Source organism: Anopheles maculipalpis, chromosome 3RL (genome assembly GCF_943734695.1).
Source record: "Anopheles maculipalpis chromosome 3RL, idAnoMacuDA_375_x, whole genome shotgun sequence".
Lineage (NCBI taxonomy): Eukaryota > Metazoa > Arthropoda > Insecta > Diptera > Culicidae > Anopheles > Anopheles maculipalpis.
Window position 1 is genome coordinate 85,287,005 of NC_064872.1, and position 19,720 is coordinate 85,306,724.

The window sequence follows — 19,720 nt, forward strand, 5'->3', positions numbered from 1 at the left end:
TGGGTGAACGGTGGTGTATTTTATTTATTTCATAAAAATGAGATTCTTGTTTGTTTCACATCAAACTTCCAATCGTGAATGACATAAATAAAGGCGAGCTTATTACTTTTTATCAGCTGACACGTAGACCCAGTCGGTGCCGTCGGTTCAAATATGCCGAAAAAAATGTGAAAGTGAAGGAAGTGAAGGTAAGGAATGGTTCTACAATATTCTGGGCACGGTTGATCAAATCAATATGTACGAAAGCAGTCAACTGAATACTGATACGATCGTTTTGCTCTACGACGTTCAAACGATAAATTAGACGAGAATTTTTTATTGCAAATACAGCAATTTGAAGGAAGACATATTCATATGCTGTGTTGACGATACGGGTCAAGCCGTCATACTTAAAACAAATGAAAATAAAATAAATAAATATTAATATAGAAAATTATTATTTCTATACATTCTAGGCTCATTTGAAAATAATGACTATGGTCTAAATTTATAAATTTCTACAGGAGAGCAAAGCTGACTAGCACGGTGCCTTGAATAACATATCTTTCTTGCTCCAGGGGAAAAAAATTTCTCAACATGTTTGGCAAACATCATCTTAAATGCATTGAAAAGCATCTAATCTTTTCGCTGAACCTCATTTGAGCAACTAAAATTCGAAATCATTGCCTGCTCGCTGATCAACTCACTTTAACAACACCTTTTGCTGTGCGTCTTTTGTACTTTCACCGAATAAATATTTACACAATTCGATCGATCGATGCATCAGCAAACGAACTGCTTCGCTCGTCCAGCTCATCTTATCCTAGTGTATAAAGGGACAGCTTAACCAACAACAACGAAGGAAAAAAAACCCCCAGTGCGGCCATTACTGTTTCAACCATCCTCACCGGAAGCCGGATACTGTACCCATACGGTGGCACGAGCAAAGAAAAAACCACCCCTCCCGATTGTTTAAACTGACACAAAAAAATGGCCACTATCTGTTTGGGAGTTAAGCGGAAAGGAAACGACAGAGAAAAAAAAAAAACGCTCACACTCATACAATCATTCATCCCTTCGTCGGAAGCGTATGCTAATCCGCGAAAGTAAACAACCTTTACGAGGGTGATATGCACTCGCTGTGAGGGTGAACTCAGTCACCCTCGCTTGAGACAGGACGATTTTTTTTCATTTTATGTTGATTTCGTGCTCTATACCATTCGCTGCTTAGGACACGATGGCCGCGATGCGAGCGATACAAAACATTTCGAGGGATCGATCGGCACACCGTGTGTCCCTCGCAATTTTAAAAAGTGGGATTGAACTGGACGATTTGCATGCCGTAAGACACAAAAGATGGCCGACTCGTTTTGCGCCATTTCGCGCGATTTTCGCAGTCCCAGTTAGCAGTCAGGAAATCCGTCCAGTTTTCTCATCTAAATAACTGCTCACTTCGATTCGATCCATATATCTTGACTAATCCTGGTGGTTTTCTCTGTTGAATGTTCTACATCATCCCAAGGAAAATGTTCACCATACCGATTAGCCAACTAAATTGCACCGTATCTCTTTTTATTACCTTCCCGTCCCCGAGATCGATTACCTCACTAGCTTTGTCGTTCTTTTTTTCTGATAAAGGACATTTTTCCCTCACCCGGACAGACAGAAAAGGGATCAACTTTCCGACGTATTCTAATTCTGCCCTTTTATGTTTTGAATGGCCTTACGACAGAAACGATCGGGCTGTGAATGTGGGCTTCGAATTGATCTCTGCTTAATTTACTTCAGATCACGTCCTCCAGGGCAGACAGGGTTTGTGTGACAAATGACAGGAAAGCTGCACCACGTTCCAAATTCTCACGCTCTTATCTTGCCTCATCGTGTACCGTTTACGAAAAGGGTTTTGGTTTTGTAAAGAGATCAGGGCTAAGCAAAAGTGCACGATCCTTTCATCATAATCAGGAAGTTATCAATATCGGGACCATGAACCATGAAGAAAACTTGCTGTTAGCGAATCCAAACGCTACCCCATTTCAACAAGTAAGAACGGAAAGGACACGGGACACGGGTGACATATGAGTGTGCAAATAAAGGAACAGCACAACAAAGCAGCACGCGAAAGGGTTTGTGCAAAAATGAACGAACTTCATCCATTCGCTCCAGTTCTACAATACAAGCTCGACCTTTGAAGTACCCAAGCCTCAACAATACAGCAGAGGGTTGATCGCGCTCGGAGTGAACTAGGGACAAAACCCTTTTTTGTTGTTTGTACACTAGTTTTCGCACACAGAGCGTGCGGATCGGAGAATAATGGAATGCAACCGTAATTTGCACCACAAATCCCATCATTATGTAGGCTTTCTTTTTTTTTTTTTGTTCGATCGGGCAAAAAAATGAACTGACACTTTCCGCGAGGGATACCCGTCGGAGCTCGCGCCTAAATGCATTTTTACGAAGTAAGTTGTGAGAGGGTACAGTTTTTACGGTTTGGCAGGTTGCAATGTAGTTCGTGTTGGAAAACAGGTGCGCAAGATTTATTATTTTTTATTTTAGTTTGATCATCATTTTTTTCAAGATTAAATAGATTATAATGATGTATTTTTTTCAACTTTTAGCAGTTGTTGACGGAAAATACTTTCAAAAATCTGTTACTGATAGGCGCATCCTATGATGAACTTAAAATTAAAAAGCATAACGCTAGGCGTACAAGAAAACCTTACTGAATACTGATCAGGAATAAGTTAGAAAGTAAAGCTATTTGAAAGATGCCAGATTGAGTTGTACGACCTGACTGATCTTAAATTTCAATGGTATCATTTAAACAAAACTCTTTCATTTTGAGACCATAGCTCAACAAACTCTTTTATGATTCTGAAAATATTTAGGGAAATGTTTCTGGTATAGAATATTAGGTGATTGCCCTAAATTTATACCTCGAATTCTATACAATTCTTGATCGATTTTCGGCGTAATAGGTCGGGATATTTCAACCAGCTGCTTGTTGATCCTGATGTCTTCAGATTGCTTGTGTTTATTTTGTTGAACCCTATGAACGAAAAGATATATCCTGACTGTTAACAGACTGAAAATCGTTTCATCGTTTCATCACGATTTTTGGAAGCTTTTATATTCGCTGGATAAGTTTTTGCATTTTTATCCGTTTCCACTCTTAATACCTTGCTCCTCATTTCTAACTAAATTATTCAAACGCCCGCTTAAGGGTTTAAAAATCAATTAAGAATTCGCTCCTCCAGCAACCAAAAGCTACATGCTTCTGATTACGAAATTAATTTGCTCCATTTATATTCATAATTTTTCCCTCAAATGAAATATTCGATTAAAAACTTGCTCCATTTGTAGGTTAATCCTTGTTTAATACCATCCTCTCCCGACGTTCCTTACGCCTTGCAGCACAAGGGAGCGACTGCCCAGGGAAACAAAAGAAACCAAACCCTCCCCCAGGACGCTAGCAACATCTGTTTTCGCTTTCACAATAGCCAAGAAAAAACACAGAGCCAGATTTCTTGACCGCAACCGCAAGAAGTATTTTTGCAATTAAAACTGGCCACAGCCGATTATGGTTGCACACTCCCCTCGGGGGATGTTTTCGGATTCGGCCTACGAGAAGGCGTTACGCAACTCGGATACCCAGAACAGCCCACGAGCAGCTGTTGCTACTGGCAATCCGCGAGCAAATTGAACCTTCCGATGCAAGGTGCTGCAGGAAATTATTCGTACAAATCGTACCGGAATCAGTTTTGTCGGTAGCAAGACGCTCATTACCAGCGTCCAAGGAGGTAATCGGAGGGCAGGGATTGTCAGGCAACTGGCACATAAATTACCATCCTGCAAAGGGGAGTCAGGGAGTTTCCTTTTTTTTTTCAGCCCTGCTATCATCCATCAGCTGCAGCAACGTCGGTGTTCGGTGAGTGATTTATATACGTCCACGTCCGTCAAGCGCGTCTCGGGAAGAAAGTAAAAGTTCTTCCTTTGACCGTGGAAATAACTTAACACAACAGTTGTTACAGTTCCCGAACTGTGTTGGTTTTTTTTTACTTCACGTTCCTCATTTTCTCATATATAGAAAGAATTCCATATAGATTTAGACCACGGGCGCCTCTTTCACGTGGCCCAAATTACCATATTCAATTAATCGGCTTCGGCCGATCCTTCTTCGCTATGTTCCCACCTCGGAAGAAAACGCTTTCTCACTCCTTTTCTTGTGTTGATTTTAAATTCACGGAACCTTTTTTGGCTCGAACGCCACTGCCCGGAACTGCAACAGGAGATGCATTTAAATATGAATGCTACAGGACGCAGCAGCAGGGTGCACTTTCACTTTCACGTGTTCACCTTGCAGAACGTGGAACCAAGATTTTCGGCTCGGTTCCAGAAGAAAAGCAAGGCATGAAAGGGGTTCACGGACTTTGAGGATTTTATGAAGTCTCTCCTTTGTTCCTTCGCTTCAAAGGTGGTGGCAGTTTATGTTAATTAAAATGTAATTTGTCCCTTGAATAGGGCATCAATCAGGAGGAAGGAATGACTGGAACGTGTCGAAAGGAAGGCTCACAGACTTGCGAAGTTAAGAAGAAAAAAAGAAGAAAACATCGATCATTTCCGTGTGATCTTAATTTTAAAACTGATCTTCCAGTACATGATGTACGATAATTTATTAAAATAATTCTTCACCCCTAAAGCTGATCCACCCGGATCAGTTACATTCAAAAGCCCGTATCGTCCGACGCTTCCTCGCTTCTAACGGTTCAAATAGGGAAAACAGGATCTGGTTTGGAAAAGCAGAAAAAAAAAATCTTTCTCTCACAAGCACACGCAACGCAACTAAACGCAATCAACCGTCATCTGCATACCCAACGTAATGATTGCCGCTGGATGAGTAGTAATTTATTTGTGGATTAAAACGCGTGTGCGTTCTTTCAGCTTCCAACAAACTAGAACCTGAATCAAGAGACAAAAAAAACGTTAAAACCTTCCTTAACGCAAGCAGCAAGCGTGCTGCCAACAGCCAAAAACTAGCGGATGTCCTTTAAAAACTAACGTGCCTCGAGGAAGGAAAAGGGATATTATTTGGACTATACGTTTTTTTTTCTTGCTCGAACTGGTAGCCCTGTTCGATTGTGTTACAGATTTTTTGTTGCTGTTGAGTTAGTCTGCTGTCGTTCATTTTCCGGTCATGATGGAAGATTTTTTTTTTCGTCGGCTGCATTCTCTCTCGCATTATCTTACGTCAGCATGTGAGAAAACAATGAGGACGCACCCTTTCGCGTTTGGTTTTCCGAGATCCCCCGGTCGGCCGGTCGGTAGGCCCGGTTGTTTATTCAAATGTTTCGTGATAGTGGCACGGCAGCCTGCTCGATGAGAAGGATATCATTTTAGACGACAAACGATATGGATAACAGGCCAAAAAAAACCAACTGCAGCCCGTACAAACGTACCTTTTGCGCCAAGGTTCGATGGCCGGGCCGGCTCTGAAAGGAGCGACATCTGGACCAACGAACCCGGTTTTATTTTGGGGTAGGTTTACACAAACGGCATACGAAATCAGACGTTTTTTTCTGTAAAACTTTTTTTTATGATATGAAAATTACCTCCGAAACCGTTGATGCTTACCTCGTTGAGTGGATCAAACGTTTTTTTCTCACTTCCAGGTTGTCATGCTCTTGAAGGGATGTCTTTTTGTTGTTGTTGTTTGAGAATTGCCAAGCATGTGAAAAAAACAGGACAATGACGATTCTTTTTTAAATTTTTTTATCAAACGTTTTTGAATTAGTTAAGGTTCTGGAAATTATTTAAGAAATTCAACAGCATTTTAAATGATTTTGGTGATCACGGTACAAGTATTTCTACCTACATTAACGGAAAACATAGCCGCGTTCAAGTTTTATTAAAAATCCACCCCAGAACTTCACATCTTTCCATCGAATGTCTCGACATTCACAAACGCTTATAATTCATTAATTACATAATCCCTGCAGAGCAACACTTCAAACGTGCTCTATGACCGATTACGTCCGTTCACATGACGCAACATTCTTCATCCCTTACCCCACCATTCTTTGTGGTAAGTGCATGCTCAATGAGCCAGTGGCCAAATTCTGACAGACACTGGTAACGAAACCCACGCACCCGATGGCAGAACTGGAAAGCGGTCCACAGGGAATATTGCGTCAGTGGACATACGAATATTAAAAAAAGAAGAAAAAAAACGCAGATTCGCATTTAAATTAAATTTCGAAACGTAGCTTAACTAAATTGGAATTCTTTCGCATGCGTTCCTGCGCACCCGCGTTTCGTTCGAATCGCGCTTCAAGTGGCGCACGGTCATTTGTGGGGCGAGTCATTTGCGTATTATCCTGCCGGTATGATACCAAAACGTTACGACCGTTTTGTGGCCAATTTGTGTGTGTGTGGTGGGGGGTTTTACTTCACATCAAAACACATCCAAAAGCCTAACCGAGAAGCAGTAGCTAAGAGGAAAAAGTATAATATAACGTCAAAAGACGGCCACTCGTTTCTATAACAATAAATACGCAGCCAAGGGTATTTCGTTTCTCCGAACCGCTTAGTGCCTTCGTCCATTGCGTCTTTTCTTATTTACCATTTCCAATCTAAGACACAATTAGCGTGTGTTTGAGTGCTGAGAAAGATGCGGCTGAAGAAGAAAAAAAATGAATGAATGAATGAAACGAAAAATGAATCACCCACGAAGACATGGAAAATCAAACCATTCTGAAGTGTAGATTAATAAAAAAGATTCATTCGTGTGCAAAGACGATCCTTAAATCAGGGCGCTTAGTCAAAGGCATCCCGTCGATTATCGTTGCTTTACTGGCAGTGAACACCAAAATAAAGGAAAAGGATGAACAGTAAAAAACAGGAAAAACAAATCCGAACAAACTTTTCACAACAGGCACAACCCGGCCTCCGGACGAAATGATGAAAGCTAATCTGTGCACAATCCTCAATTTTGTCAAAATAATGCGTTCTTTCGAATGGAAGATTAATACTGAAGACATTACAAAGAGTATCTTACGAGGCTGTTTGGGGAGGGTTTTGTTTGTAGTTAGCTTGTGCTGAAAGAAAAGTTATTTCGGATTAAGCAGACTACTAGATTTGGAAAGGTTTTTGCGATGGTAACAGAAAGATTTAAGGTTAAAGTGCAATTTCTATTATTACTTTTATTATTAAATTCTATTAAGACGGCTCTTTTCAATTTACAGAAGATCGCTTGATGATTCTTATAAAAACCGTTGAAAAAGATAATGGAAACTGGTACTGAGTTGTTGTAGCATTATTTCGAGAAATTCGTTGCAGCCTTTGACAGATTTCTTATTTTTCGATAACTGAAAAGTTCCTTCTTTGTCCTGATTCTGTGTAGACAAAATGAGTTGAATCCAAAAGAATTCGACGTGAAAAAATGCGCTTTAATTTACTAAACATTTACCAAACAATGAAGACAAATATGAAATGCCAATTAACCTCCAAAGTGGTAATTAATAATAAGCAGTTTTAGTGTTTTAATTCGTCACATTAATCGGTACTCATTTCCGCGAAACGGTGCCACCGAATTGCTTCATTTTAGTGCCCGGTAATTTTCGTCCAAGCAAGCAAAAGCACTCCTCAAAAACTGCATCGTGCTCGCATTCGAAAATATATTCTCGCAAGAGGACGAAAAACTTTCATCCCATCACAGGCGACGAACCGAGCGTGGAATCGTACGTGATAATAATTGTATCAGCGAATAATTGCATACCTTGCATTCTCCAGTGAATCGCCCAATGATAGCAACAGTCATCAATTCACATAATTTTACGACCTGGCAGGGGAACACCAGACATCTGTGCTGAACGGAAAAGACTTCCCAAAACAAAACAACAAACCGGCCAGCCAAACAAAAAAAGTATATCCGCAATAAAACAAGAAAACCCAAATGTCCAGTTTTTCACCTTCACATCTTCATTATCGATTCTCCATCTTCTCGCTAGCTGGGTGCAAAGTTTTGAGGTCAACGAAATCCCAGACTCCACGCAGCGGCTTATAAAATGCACCGAAAGAATCTCGCTCCGGTTTAGTGCCATTCGACCGCTGCATTAGCCATGGCCATAGTAAGTACGATCCGTTCGGTAAGATCGCTCATAGGCATCCTTGTAGGGTCTCTTTTAGCCGCTTGCATTCTCGTGTCTTCCGTGCGCGCTCAAACGGGAACCGTTTCAGCTGCCTCGGAATTTACGTACGGTTCATTCGTGAGCACTTTGACGATTTGTTACTCTAATTCTATAAACTCGCAAGCGATTCGGCTAACGCCAGTAACGCGCACGTTCACCTTTACACCGACGGTAAGCTCATTTCGTGGTTTAGTAAGTTGATTTCCTGCTATACTAATTTTTCATTCCCCCGTTTTCGTTCGCTGCAGGCTGCACAAATGCTTGTACGATATATCCGGATAACGTCACCCAGTATGCATAAGTTCTATGCACAGATTGTGAGTGGTGGTGTAGGTACGGGAACTCCTACACCGACAAACATTATCGTTTCTTCGGTGCACAGTGGTCACCTGAATGTGGCCGTCCAGATCTACTGTGGTGCATAAAACATTCCTTGTTTAAAGGTAATTGCAAACATCTCGAAGCAATAGAAAACAAAAGAGAAATAATACGTAAAAATAATGAAATGTTAAAAATCATTTGAGTTTATTATAACATCAAAAAATAAATCAAAAAAATTGAAATAACCACCGTTTATGGTGATATAAAAGTCCAATCGAGCACTACTGTTTCATCCATTTGGGTTGGAGCCATGCAACGAGCTAGTGGTGTGCTGTTTCTTTTCCTCACATTCAGCCATGTTTTGTGGGTGTTTTCGGACAATTCGGGCCCAAAATTTGGTTCCTTCGTTACATTTGGTGCCAAAACAGCCAACTTAAACCATTGCTATTCCAGCATGATTCAAGCGAACGTCTTCAGCTTACTACCGATCACAAGGATCGTCACCTTTACACCGAAAGTGGGACAGTTTCTGTAGTATTGCAAAAAAGCCCGTTGTTCATTCATTGACGTCTTTTGTACTTCCAGATGTACGTGAAATATATAACTGTGTCCTCCAAAACGTCCAGCATACTTTCGGCCAAAATTGTGCAAGGTGGAGTCGACATGGATGGCTTGCGCCCGATCAGTGTTGCACTTACATCCGATCTTGGTGGACGGCTAAGTGCGGAAATCAACGCGTACTGTCGTTAAAAGTAGTTCAATCTATGCCTAAGCAAACCAGCGGTAATTTATGCAGTAATTTAACAAAATTCAAAGAATGAATCTGCAACACACACTGAAGCATCAAGTCGAGAAAGTCCAGCTTCAAGTTTCACGAGTCATAAAATCATTTCCGCATCGCGTTCCATCGCGAGTCAGGTTGCTAAAAACCGGTTCGGTCGTTCGAATTTGGCCTGTGTTCTATAATTAGCGTTCAAAAACAGGAAAACAAGATTCCCAAAAAACATTAAGCGACAGCTCAAGTGCAAGGAACAGTGGCCACGTGCACATAATTGCTTGCATTGACCCAATTCCGAGAGAGTGAAACTGGCCGCTATAATTTTGATATTGGAGGATGGCTGCTATTAACATTCTGCTTTGGAGCTTCCAATAGGAAGCAGTCCCGGATAGGGAGAAAGTTAAGTGGTAATGATCGCGCTGCTCCAGCGCGTGTGTGCAAATAATAATCTTATCTTATAAAATAATTAAAACCATAGATCAACAACTCCTGCTTCCGTTCTGCTTGTGATTTTCTCGATATAAGTAAGGTTTTTACAGCACACTGCCCAGAAAAGATCCGAAAAGAGGTATGCAGTAAAGTAAAGAATGGTAACGTATCGCCAAAATACACTAACCTACTTCTGCGTCAGTTTCACCGACGATCCACCCCAGTGATATAAAACTGATTGTCAAAGCTGCACCGCACGTCAGTACGATCGCAAGCGTGAAAGACTATGTCCTTCTCATTACGGTTTGCCACAATGTGTCCCGAAAGAATCTCATCGGAATCGACTCGTCTGCTTATCGTCTTGCTGGTGATTTCGTTAAGTCAATTGCAGGTGTTGGGCCAACCACCGGATGTCCTTAATTACCCGAACGTGATCTCGTTCGGTGAGTTTAAAGGTACGATTTGCTACTCCAATTCTGTAGCCGTCAAAACGCTCACACCGATCACAACGCGAACATTTACATTTACGCCAGCGGTAAGAGAGTCAAAGAAAGCAATTGCAAAGCCAGTGGGAGAGCAGAAGAAATTATATAAATGCTTTTTGCTTATTTTTTGCAGACCGCAATCAACTACGTCATATGCTATAACAACTTGATACTGCACCCGTTCGAAACGCAACTTGTTGGAGGCGGAATTGGTGCAACAACTCAGACCAGCATCGTGTTGACATCAGCGACTGGCAAACTGTACGCCAACTGTGACGTTTACTGTGTGTAGAAGAGCTCTAACGTACCGATTTGCCTGTTGCCGTATCCCAAGTCAATCAGTAGAAATGTACTTCCGGGTAGAACAATGTTCAGAAGTGATTATCGCTCAGCTCCTTTGTATTTGAGCTCTGTATCTTATAAAATAATTTAAAAAAATAGATCAAAGACTCCAACAACTTATGTGGTTTCCACTTGTGATTTTCTCAGTATAAGTAATGTTTTTACAGCACACAAGATCCGAAAAGAGACATGCAGTAAAGTAAAGAATGTAAGGAATGTAAGTTTGGTGTGGTAAGTAGCACTTTAACTTACCGTTTTTTTTATTTTTTATTTTGTGTTCTTATCCGTGTCCGAAGTCATTCGGGAAGTTGCTTTCAAAAGTTGTCTGATCCGTCAATCAATCAATAGGAATGCACTTGTTAGTCTCACAAGGGTACAAATGGCATATTTCGACAGGATGTGGATTAGCAATGGTTTGTGGTTTGTTTCTTTACTCGCGTTTGCCTTTTTATGCATTTGTCATCCCATGGCTGTTTTTTTGTTGGGCGAGGGACAAACATAGCAAACCCTCCTCTCGTGATGCAGTGATGCGAAATAATCACACGTGACGTACCGTACCGATAGGACTGTTTGACACTCCTTTGTGTGTGCATGTGTACACGATGCCCCAGTTAAGTGTGCCTTCGAACTTTGATCGATATCGCGAAAAAGGGGTTGTTGCGAAATGAGGACACAAAGAATCGATAATGCTTTTGTGTTTATGGTTGTTGCAATTATGTAGTGCATCAACAGGTTGTCGGATGCGAATAATGGGTGCAATTAGCATGTCCCTACCAAATAGGGATTTGTTTAGGACTGTGTGGTCCATTGGAAATAGCAATTGTTGTTTGTAATGCTAAAAAAATCAACATTCGTGTAGAATTTGAAGGGTCTAAATTATCTATTTGAAACGTCTGCTAAAATGATACCACTTTTGATCTTTTCTAACTTATGTTTTATACTTTTTAGCCACCATTGTAGCATAACGGAAGAATGAGAAGAGATGAGACAGAGCCAGCTACCAGCGATAAAATCACAGTAAAAGTTCCCTATGCCGATGAATGGTGAAAATAAACTATTGAATGATATTGATAACGCATAATAATAAATTGGTTTAGTTTTTGCATTAAATTCATGAGATAATTAGCAATTAATCAATTATTTCAATATTCAAATGGCAGGACAGGGTTCAGCTAACAAATTCCATCCTGACCGTTCCAGAATATTCAACTACATAGAATAGATAAGTCTAGTAACTCATTCGAAGGCCAGTGTAACCTAGGAGGTCGTTAAGCCAAAAAGAAGAAAGGAAAAGAAGATTAGCTAATAACGATGATGAAACAATCAGCAAAATGTTGGAAAATACATATAACAAATTAGAAAGGAAAAGTAATCTAAAAAACGCAAAAAGGGCAGTCAAATCAAACAACAACAGACAAAACGCCATACGGCTCTTAAAATTCATATTGAAACTACTGAAGAAGTTTTGTTCCTTGCTTGAAAATAATGAACAAAAATGAATGCTTTTCTGATTATGTCATAATTATGCCATGGCTTTATTACCTGTGATGTGACCAGCACATACATTAAATAATTAAACTTCACTAACGTTAAGGCAAAACTATGAGTTTGTAGCACAGCAATTGAAGAAAGCTAAAATTGCTACTTCTTGCTACAAGAAATCATCAGTTCAGCTCTTCAGCCAATGTTTGTAATTTTCTCTTCATGCCTTTAGCGATCGATTGATACCAACGCTCTGTACGAAAATGTGTCTTCTTGTGTGTGAAAAGCGAAACAAAAACAACCCACGAGCAAAAAGACGCCTGCTGTCGTGTCGCGTAATGATAACTTTTCAGCATACCTTAGCCAACTATTGAAACCGAGCGAGGACGTTGTTGATACACACCGAGCGAGGACGTTGTTGAAGTAAACGAAATGCTTTATTTATTACCCACGCCCCGAAAAAGTAGCATTTTGAGAGTGCACGAAATGTCGGGCTTATTTATTTATAATTCGACGACAGATAAGCACCTATTCACCGCTTCGATCCCGCACGTGGATCACTGCATAAAGGAAGAAGTCGAGGGAAAAATCAAACAAAACGAAAAGTCACTCCAGCAAAAAAAAAAAAAAAAAACATCAGTCCAGAAGTACATCCACAAACTGAAGGTAACGTCAAACGAAAGAAAACTGCCAGCAGCGTGCGTGTTCAAACTCGATACACATTGGAAGGAAGCCAAGAAAAAGAAACATCCCTTCACATTCGAAAGGAAAATACACGCACGCAAAGACGGAGAACCACAAGCAAGAAATAAAATTAAGGAGCAAAAAAAAAAAAACGGCCCCGACACACACAACAGCTCTCAGAACATTCTTAAGGGTGGTTTTTCCAATGCTTCAGGGGTGGGGCTAGCATGATCTAACCGTCCTATGGTACCGCAAGGACGATTATATTTTTCCTGCTGTAAGTTCTTCTTGATTTTTTTTAGCTCTCTCTTTTTAACCTTACCCTCATTCAAACGGCCGTGTGTTGTGTCCCTTCGCAGAATCGGCGACATTCTTTCCTGCTTAAGAATAAACGAGGGATTCAATTTTTTTTTTTTTTTTTTTGCTTTCTGTATTATGTTTGTCCCATCCCCGTTTTTTTTTGCTTTCTTCTTTCTACCCTCGTTTTATTTGATGCTAACGGTGAAAAAAGGGACGAAAAGGACGAAGCTAACCACGACGGTAGAAAGTGGTGAAAAAATCGGTAGCTAACATGCTTCCCCTACTCAAACATAGAGGGCGCACGTAAAGTTTTGTTCAAAATATTTAATGCTACAGTTTTTTCAGCTTTCTTTGATAAAAAAAATACGATAAAATAGAACATTTTTCTTTCTCAAGACTGTTTTTAACAAGCACACATACAAACACCAGTTCACAACGTTAGAATTAACCATCGACCCCTAATTAATGCTATCCCAAAAATTGTCCAGATCTAAACGATGCTGTTGTAATTGGAATGTAATTAGGATTAACGCAGCCGCCGCCTTCGAATTCGTACCGTTTGGAGCTATGCTTCATTTCCGTTTCCGCTTTATCGCCTCCGGGGAATTGGTAGCTTTCTACCGTTTTCCACTAAATCCTCCTCTCTAATTGAAGTCAAAATTAGCCGTTTAATGTCTGGTTTATGCTCGTTACGTTGGTTGGCATTATTGTGGATCTGTTTTCTTTCATGTTCGAGTATTTTGCGAGGAGATAGTGACTTTTTTGTTGTTGTTAAAGAGAACTACTGACAATAGTATAAAAGAAAATTTATATATTTCACAGTCATACTTGTCTAGTGTGTTGTTTAGATTCTTGTTAAAGGACTGAAAATAGGCAGTATGTGCTCACACCAGCGTAGTGATCCGGCAAAGAGGATTCCCTAGTCCCCCCGTAAGATTATCTCACAGAAAAGCAGCTGAGTTATAGTTTAAAAGTATCCTAAAAAATGTTGTTACATTTCAAAGTTTTCCCATAAAGTTTGACGCCTTTTCTCAACGACATGCTAGCATTCAAAACCCGTCAATTATTCGATTGTCACAAATACAGTCGAAACGTTAATTACACGTTACCGCACACCACGCTCCACAAAAATCCCCGCCAAGATAACAGCAGTCTCCAACCCCAACAGCACGTTATGGCATCCGGTTTCGGAATCCCGGAAGCGGAAGTAGGCAACACAGAATAATCACCCCTCGAAGCGAAACGGCTTCGTAACCTGCTGGCTTTTTTATGGGACGTGCAAAAATTACCACTACCCGTCATAATTAATGATGAGTTCCAAAATATCTCCCGCCAAGTGTGTGCAAATGTTTCAGTGTGTGTGTGCGTGTGTGTGTGGTCTGATGCATTTAGTTGCACCCTACACCCTGATTTTCCGAAAGCCTTTCCCTGCGCTTTGACATTTGTAGTGTTTGTTTTGTTTGCATTGTAATGCAAATTGTTTGCAAAAGAAAACCCTCACCAGTTTCGGTGCTTTATTGATGGGTGATTGCTGTTTTGGTACCTTGTGGCGTGTACCTTTTCCTGTAATGCTAGTTGTCATGTGTGGGATAAAGTTATTTATTTTGCAATTATCAATTTTCCTCCCATTTCGATAGGAGTTTTTTTTTCATTTATGTTTTGTTTTGGGGGTAGATGCTTAGGTTTGCTGGTAGGGAAAACGGATATTAAAGAAAATATTTTTATCCTGAAGCTAATTGATAATAGCCAGCTCGAAATGGTCACATACCTTGGAGTAAGGTGTTTTGACATTATGCATTGATTAATTTAAATTAAAGGATACGTTTTTACGTTCCATTTTACATTGCAGTCTCTTCATTTCCGAAACAGTACAGTTCTTACATGCTTTAACACTAGACATTGGAAGACCAGTTTCAAAAACTGCTCTTTGATTCATGAGTTTTGAGTTTTTAATCTGTTTGCTTGAATTTTTGATATTTTAGATGGATTTTCTACTAATGAAAATGAGACTCATTTTGTTTATGGATTTGAATGTATTATTATGATGTGTTTTTAAATGAAATTTTATATATTATAGTTTGTCTTGAGCCGAACTATTTTATTTAAATTCATTACCTCAAAACATCCACAAATTCCTTTAGATTTCAAGAATAAATGATAATAATATTACTTATCGAGTTGAAAATGGAAACAAACGTATTAAAAGCATGATCATAAATCTTCCTCCCAAATATCTCTATTCCACCTAACGGACCCAATATATTGTATCCAAATAAGCAGGTACCAGACGTTAAGGGCCCATTTACGAATAAAATATAGCGTGCATCGTCATGCGCAAATTCATCTGCTCCCATTTGAATTACAAAAGATACGGAACAACAGCAAGTATCACCATGCGACTAATTTGTACCCCTCATTCCAGCATACCCGCGGGATAAGATTTTGCTTCGATTAGTGTCGAAATGCAAGAGCAAATGGCTCACGAAATGAAAAATTTCAGCGCAAACTTCACCTGTGTATTGCCGCCAGCTATGCCATGGCATTGCTATGGTGTTTCGGTGCCCTTCGTTGCAATGAAGCAGCACAGAACAATATATCATTCACGGGAACGAACGCGAATCCTTCCGAAAACTCCCGCGAGCGATCGCACTAAAACATTGGCTCTGCAACGTTTAGCAACATGGCGATGAAAGATTATGCTGAGCGAAAGATCCTCTGCAGTTCTGTATTGCACCTACAGGTTCTCTTCCTTAGCGCCTAACTCCTCACACAAAACACACTCGGAGGGATGCGTGTGCTCATCTGGATAATTTGATAAAAATTATACCCGTGCACAGCTCTCGACAGCCCGGGCATTAATGTAATTGTAATTATTAGCTTTGGAGTACGTACATACACTCACGATCGTTGTGTTGATCGTTTTTCGGGCGTTCGGGCATCCAAGGCCGTAAGGTACGGCAAGCAAACCGTTCCGAATTCAATTTATCGTTCAATTGCTTGTCCTTTTAGCCCTTAATGGGTCTGGGGAATGGTTCCCCGGGCAGGCCGGGTTATTGTTGTTCTTAGCCCATCGGCTACTGGTATCGCAGGTTGTCCGTTAGGGTCTGATACCACAGCTGATACATCGAAGTGCTGATGATATGGTTTGGTGAACATATTTATAGATCATTGTTACACAAACGTGCCCAAAACACATTCATTTCGTTTTACGATGTGTTTTTAGAATGATGTAAAATATAATGAAATTGTCTATAGAGCGTTTTTGGTCCTGGAGTGAAACATGTCTTCTTCGGAAGATGTGCTGTAGTTCGAGGCACATCCTCCAAAAAGGATCCTGAAAAACCTACCTTAATGTACCTATAAATGGAGGTCGTCAAGAGATGTGTATGTTCAATTTTTACATAACGTATTAAAAGTGCAACAGTCCTTTGCAAATTAGAATAAAATAATTGAAAATAAACAGTCAAACATCGCTTTTTATGTCGATCAAGATCTATCAGTAGAAAAGATTTCAATACCTGCTCTTTTTTTTACTAAATCAATATTGTATTACATTACACAGTTGAATGGAAAAATTGAGCATAATTTGACACTAAAAACGGAAGTCTAAAATGATCACTCGATCATTATCGATAGCTCAAACTCTGCAGTTGCACTATCTCACGCTTACTGCAACGCACAGGATTTTTTTTAAACTCAATTCGACACGCTATCGACATTGATGGAACCATCATTTGCATAAATCACATAAATCGGGTCGAATAAAATGAAGGAAACGGGAAAATAATGCCAGTTACCACTAGCACAAGAATTGTACGGTGATAATTTTTTGTCTCTATCCTTTCCTGGCATATCCTGCCAGGTCATAATGCTGACTGTCATAATGCTGCGACGCCAGCTTTGTTCCGCGATTTATCATCCAGGGTATGCCGGGAATCTTTCACACGCTGTAAATGAAATTATGCTCCGGCGGAGAGAAACAAACGCAACATTTACCACCGATCCCGGGGCCACAATGCGCCACAATATGTGCCGTACGGTTCGTTGCGCATTTGCATAAATTCTGATATCCCACGAAACCGACGCTTGCTGCTGGCCCCGTACCTTCGTAGCGTCTCGTGTATGGGGATGCTTCCTAAGGATGAAAAAAAAAAGGACAGAGACTCGAACCCGAATATGAAAGGGTTAATGCGGATCGTCGGTTGCCCTTCTTCCTTGCTCTGTCTCGCTGTTTCCCTCACACACTATAACCCATAAATGCTAACAATGCGAACAACCTCGGTGTTTCATAAGCACTTACCTCTTACCTTTTATTGTACCCGTGTGCCAATGGAATACACACACACGCACGCACACACACAGGAACACACAGTGTCCTTTCGCTTCCGGTGTTCTATGGTGAGCGGATGTAAATAAATAATTATTTATGCAAAAATCGTTCCCTAGGAACAGCTCGATCGCGATCGTACTGCTGCTACCGCTGATGATGAATGCGGAAGCACAAACCGAAAGCTACGCGTGAGAATCCTAATTTACATTCGAAATACTTTTTTTCTTATTGCTGCTTTCAAGTCTAATTTTTTATGTTTACTGCATAAACCCGCCCGGTAGGCAGCATAATCTCCTTTCTGTTGCCGTACCTTGACGTCACGTCAATCCCAGCGGCTCTGTGTAGTCTCATTGTGATTTTAGACCTGTCGTCTACCAGTTCTCGAACCAATGTTGGGATGAGGACGGACGGACGGACGGACGAATGGGTTCTCTGTGTGCCCTGCAGTGAAATTAACCCTTCCACTCGAGTGGCAGTGGCAGGGCCGACGGGTCGTCAGTGGCTGACGGTCGGCTATCCGCAGATCCTCAGAATCCAGTGCGCGCGTGAACGGTAGCTCAATCAGTCAGCGCAAGACTTTGCTGGTTGGCTGATGGTTTTGATGGAGATCAAGCCACAAGAAGGCTTAGCAGCAGCATCAAGGAAGATGTCTTGCGATGCGTTGTGAAAGTGTTGAAGGAAGCGAAAACATTCATTAGTGCGTATTGTGCTAAAATGGTTAAAACGTGTGACAGTGTATGAAAACGTTTTACCAAAGTGTCTATTTAAGGAGGTGAATTTGGTTCAAGTGTTGAAAGAAACAATGAAGAAACGTCTGAAGAAAAATGTTAACGTTTTAATGTGTTAAATTTAATGACAGTTATTGAAAAATTCATTCCGGAGGAATATAAAAAAATTATTAGAGAAAAACTCATCTTATTGACAAGTGAAATCCTATCCTTTAATTAGGAAAATTCGACAGAAATATTTAAAAATATTTTGTAATGTTCAGAGCAACCTCATATTTAATCGAATTTTAATTAACTTCATATGACCAAACTTTTTTTTTAAATAAATGTTTTGCTTAAATAGGTGCATTATAAATTACAAAACAAATCACGTACAAAATGTGGGACTAATAGTTAAAAATATTACAATACGGCCTGGCCGTCCCTTATGAATAAAAAAAAAAAAAAAAGTTGAAAATATATTATTGCGTAAAAAGAAAATTAAAATACGTGCATCAACATGGTTTGAAGGAAAGCATGGAACCAGCAATTTAAACCTCCCGCCGGTAAAATACATGTTATGACGATTTTTATCCCTGTACAGAACGGAGAAAACGGAGAAGGGAGAGAAGATTCATTTGTTGCATAAAAGTGATAAAATTTTCCTCTAACAAAACTACCTAGCTTAAGTCATTTCTGTAAACAATGAGTTTGAGATACATTTAATTGAAATTTGATCCATTTAAAAATGATTGTCATTCAAACTTGTACCATTTATTTCACAATAATATTTAATGTAAGCAAAGAAGTATGCAGGAATGGGCATCAGCTAATAATTCACAATTAAGTAAACTAATGAAATTACAAGAACAAAAATTTAACAAAAGAGAATAAGAAAATAGAATGGACGGAATCTTTGATCGGAAAAATAAAAGGTTTAGAGTTTTAAATCAATACTCAAACAAAAGTTTATAAACCAATCTAATATCGTAACGCTGCCATGATTTTCTTCTGTTTCATGTAACATACACACAGCAAAACTCCTTCACAAACCAACTAATGAACGATAGCATCGACTTTAATGCAAAATTAATTTCATTTCATTGACCTCCCCCTCTCATGCTTAAAATCCAACCTCCTCCCAGCCCACTGTCGTTTCGCTCATTTCGCACTGAAGTAGGTCAAGTTTACGGCTTTAATTACCACCAACCACCCATTCATCCAGCCGCCAGACGTGCTAATTAACATAAAACATCATTTGTCTGAATGAAACCGTATCGTCTGGTGCCGGAGAAAAACTGGAGCAAAATTAAACCCACCAGAGCACCCGAAGCAGAGCAAAAAGTCATTAACCGATGCTGCCCGGCAGTAGGAAGGATATTCTCCGATCCCTGTGTTAGTGTGTGTGTGTGCGTATCTGTGTTCGGGGTCGAGGTCAGAACACTTCTTCCGGGACCGGTTGGATCGCTCGGTCGTCTAGGTGGACCGTAGAAAGTGAAAATTATTTACCGAATCACCCGTTAATTATATTGCACTGTCTGTTTGTCGGGCAGATCGTGAAGACAAGTGGCCATGTTTTGCTGGTTTGGGCACAAAACGCAGTTCATTAGTGTGCCATGTTTGGTGGGTTTCGGACAAGCCAAAGGGGATGGCGGGAAACGACGCTTCCATTTCCATGCTTCGGCCATTTCGTGCACGAA

General features: G+C 40.2%; 3 protein-coding genes across 3 annotated transcripts in view; all 3 read left to right on the forward strand.

The window, feature by feature from the left end:
* Positions 1–19,720, forward strand: part of LOC126562512 (protein hairy) — a 579,505-nt gene that overhangs the window by 449,161 nt on the left and 110,624 nt on the right. The window lies entirely within an intron of this gene.
* Positions 8,794–9,233, forward strand: LOC126561109 (uncharacterized). The gene is made up of 2 exons (XM_050217055.1): positions 8,794–9,000; positions 9,069–9,233. Exons 1-2 carry the CDS (start codon positions 8,794–8,796, stop codon positions 9,231–9,233), a joined length of 372 nt encoding a protein of 123 aa, XP_050073012.1.
* LOC126561110 (uncharacterized) lies at positions 10,004–10,467 on the forward strand. The gene is made up of 2 exons (XM_050217056.1): positions 10,004–10,225; positions 10,309–10,467. The coding sequence occupies exons 1-2, from the start codon at positions 10,004–10,006 to the stop codon at positions 10,465–10,467; spliced, it is 381 nt and encodes a 126-aa protein (XP_050073013.1).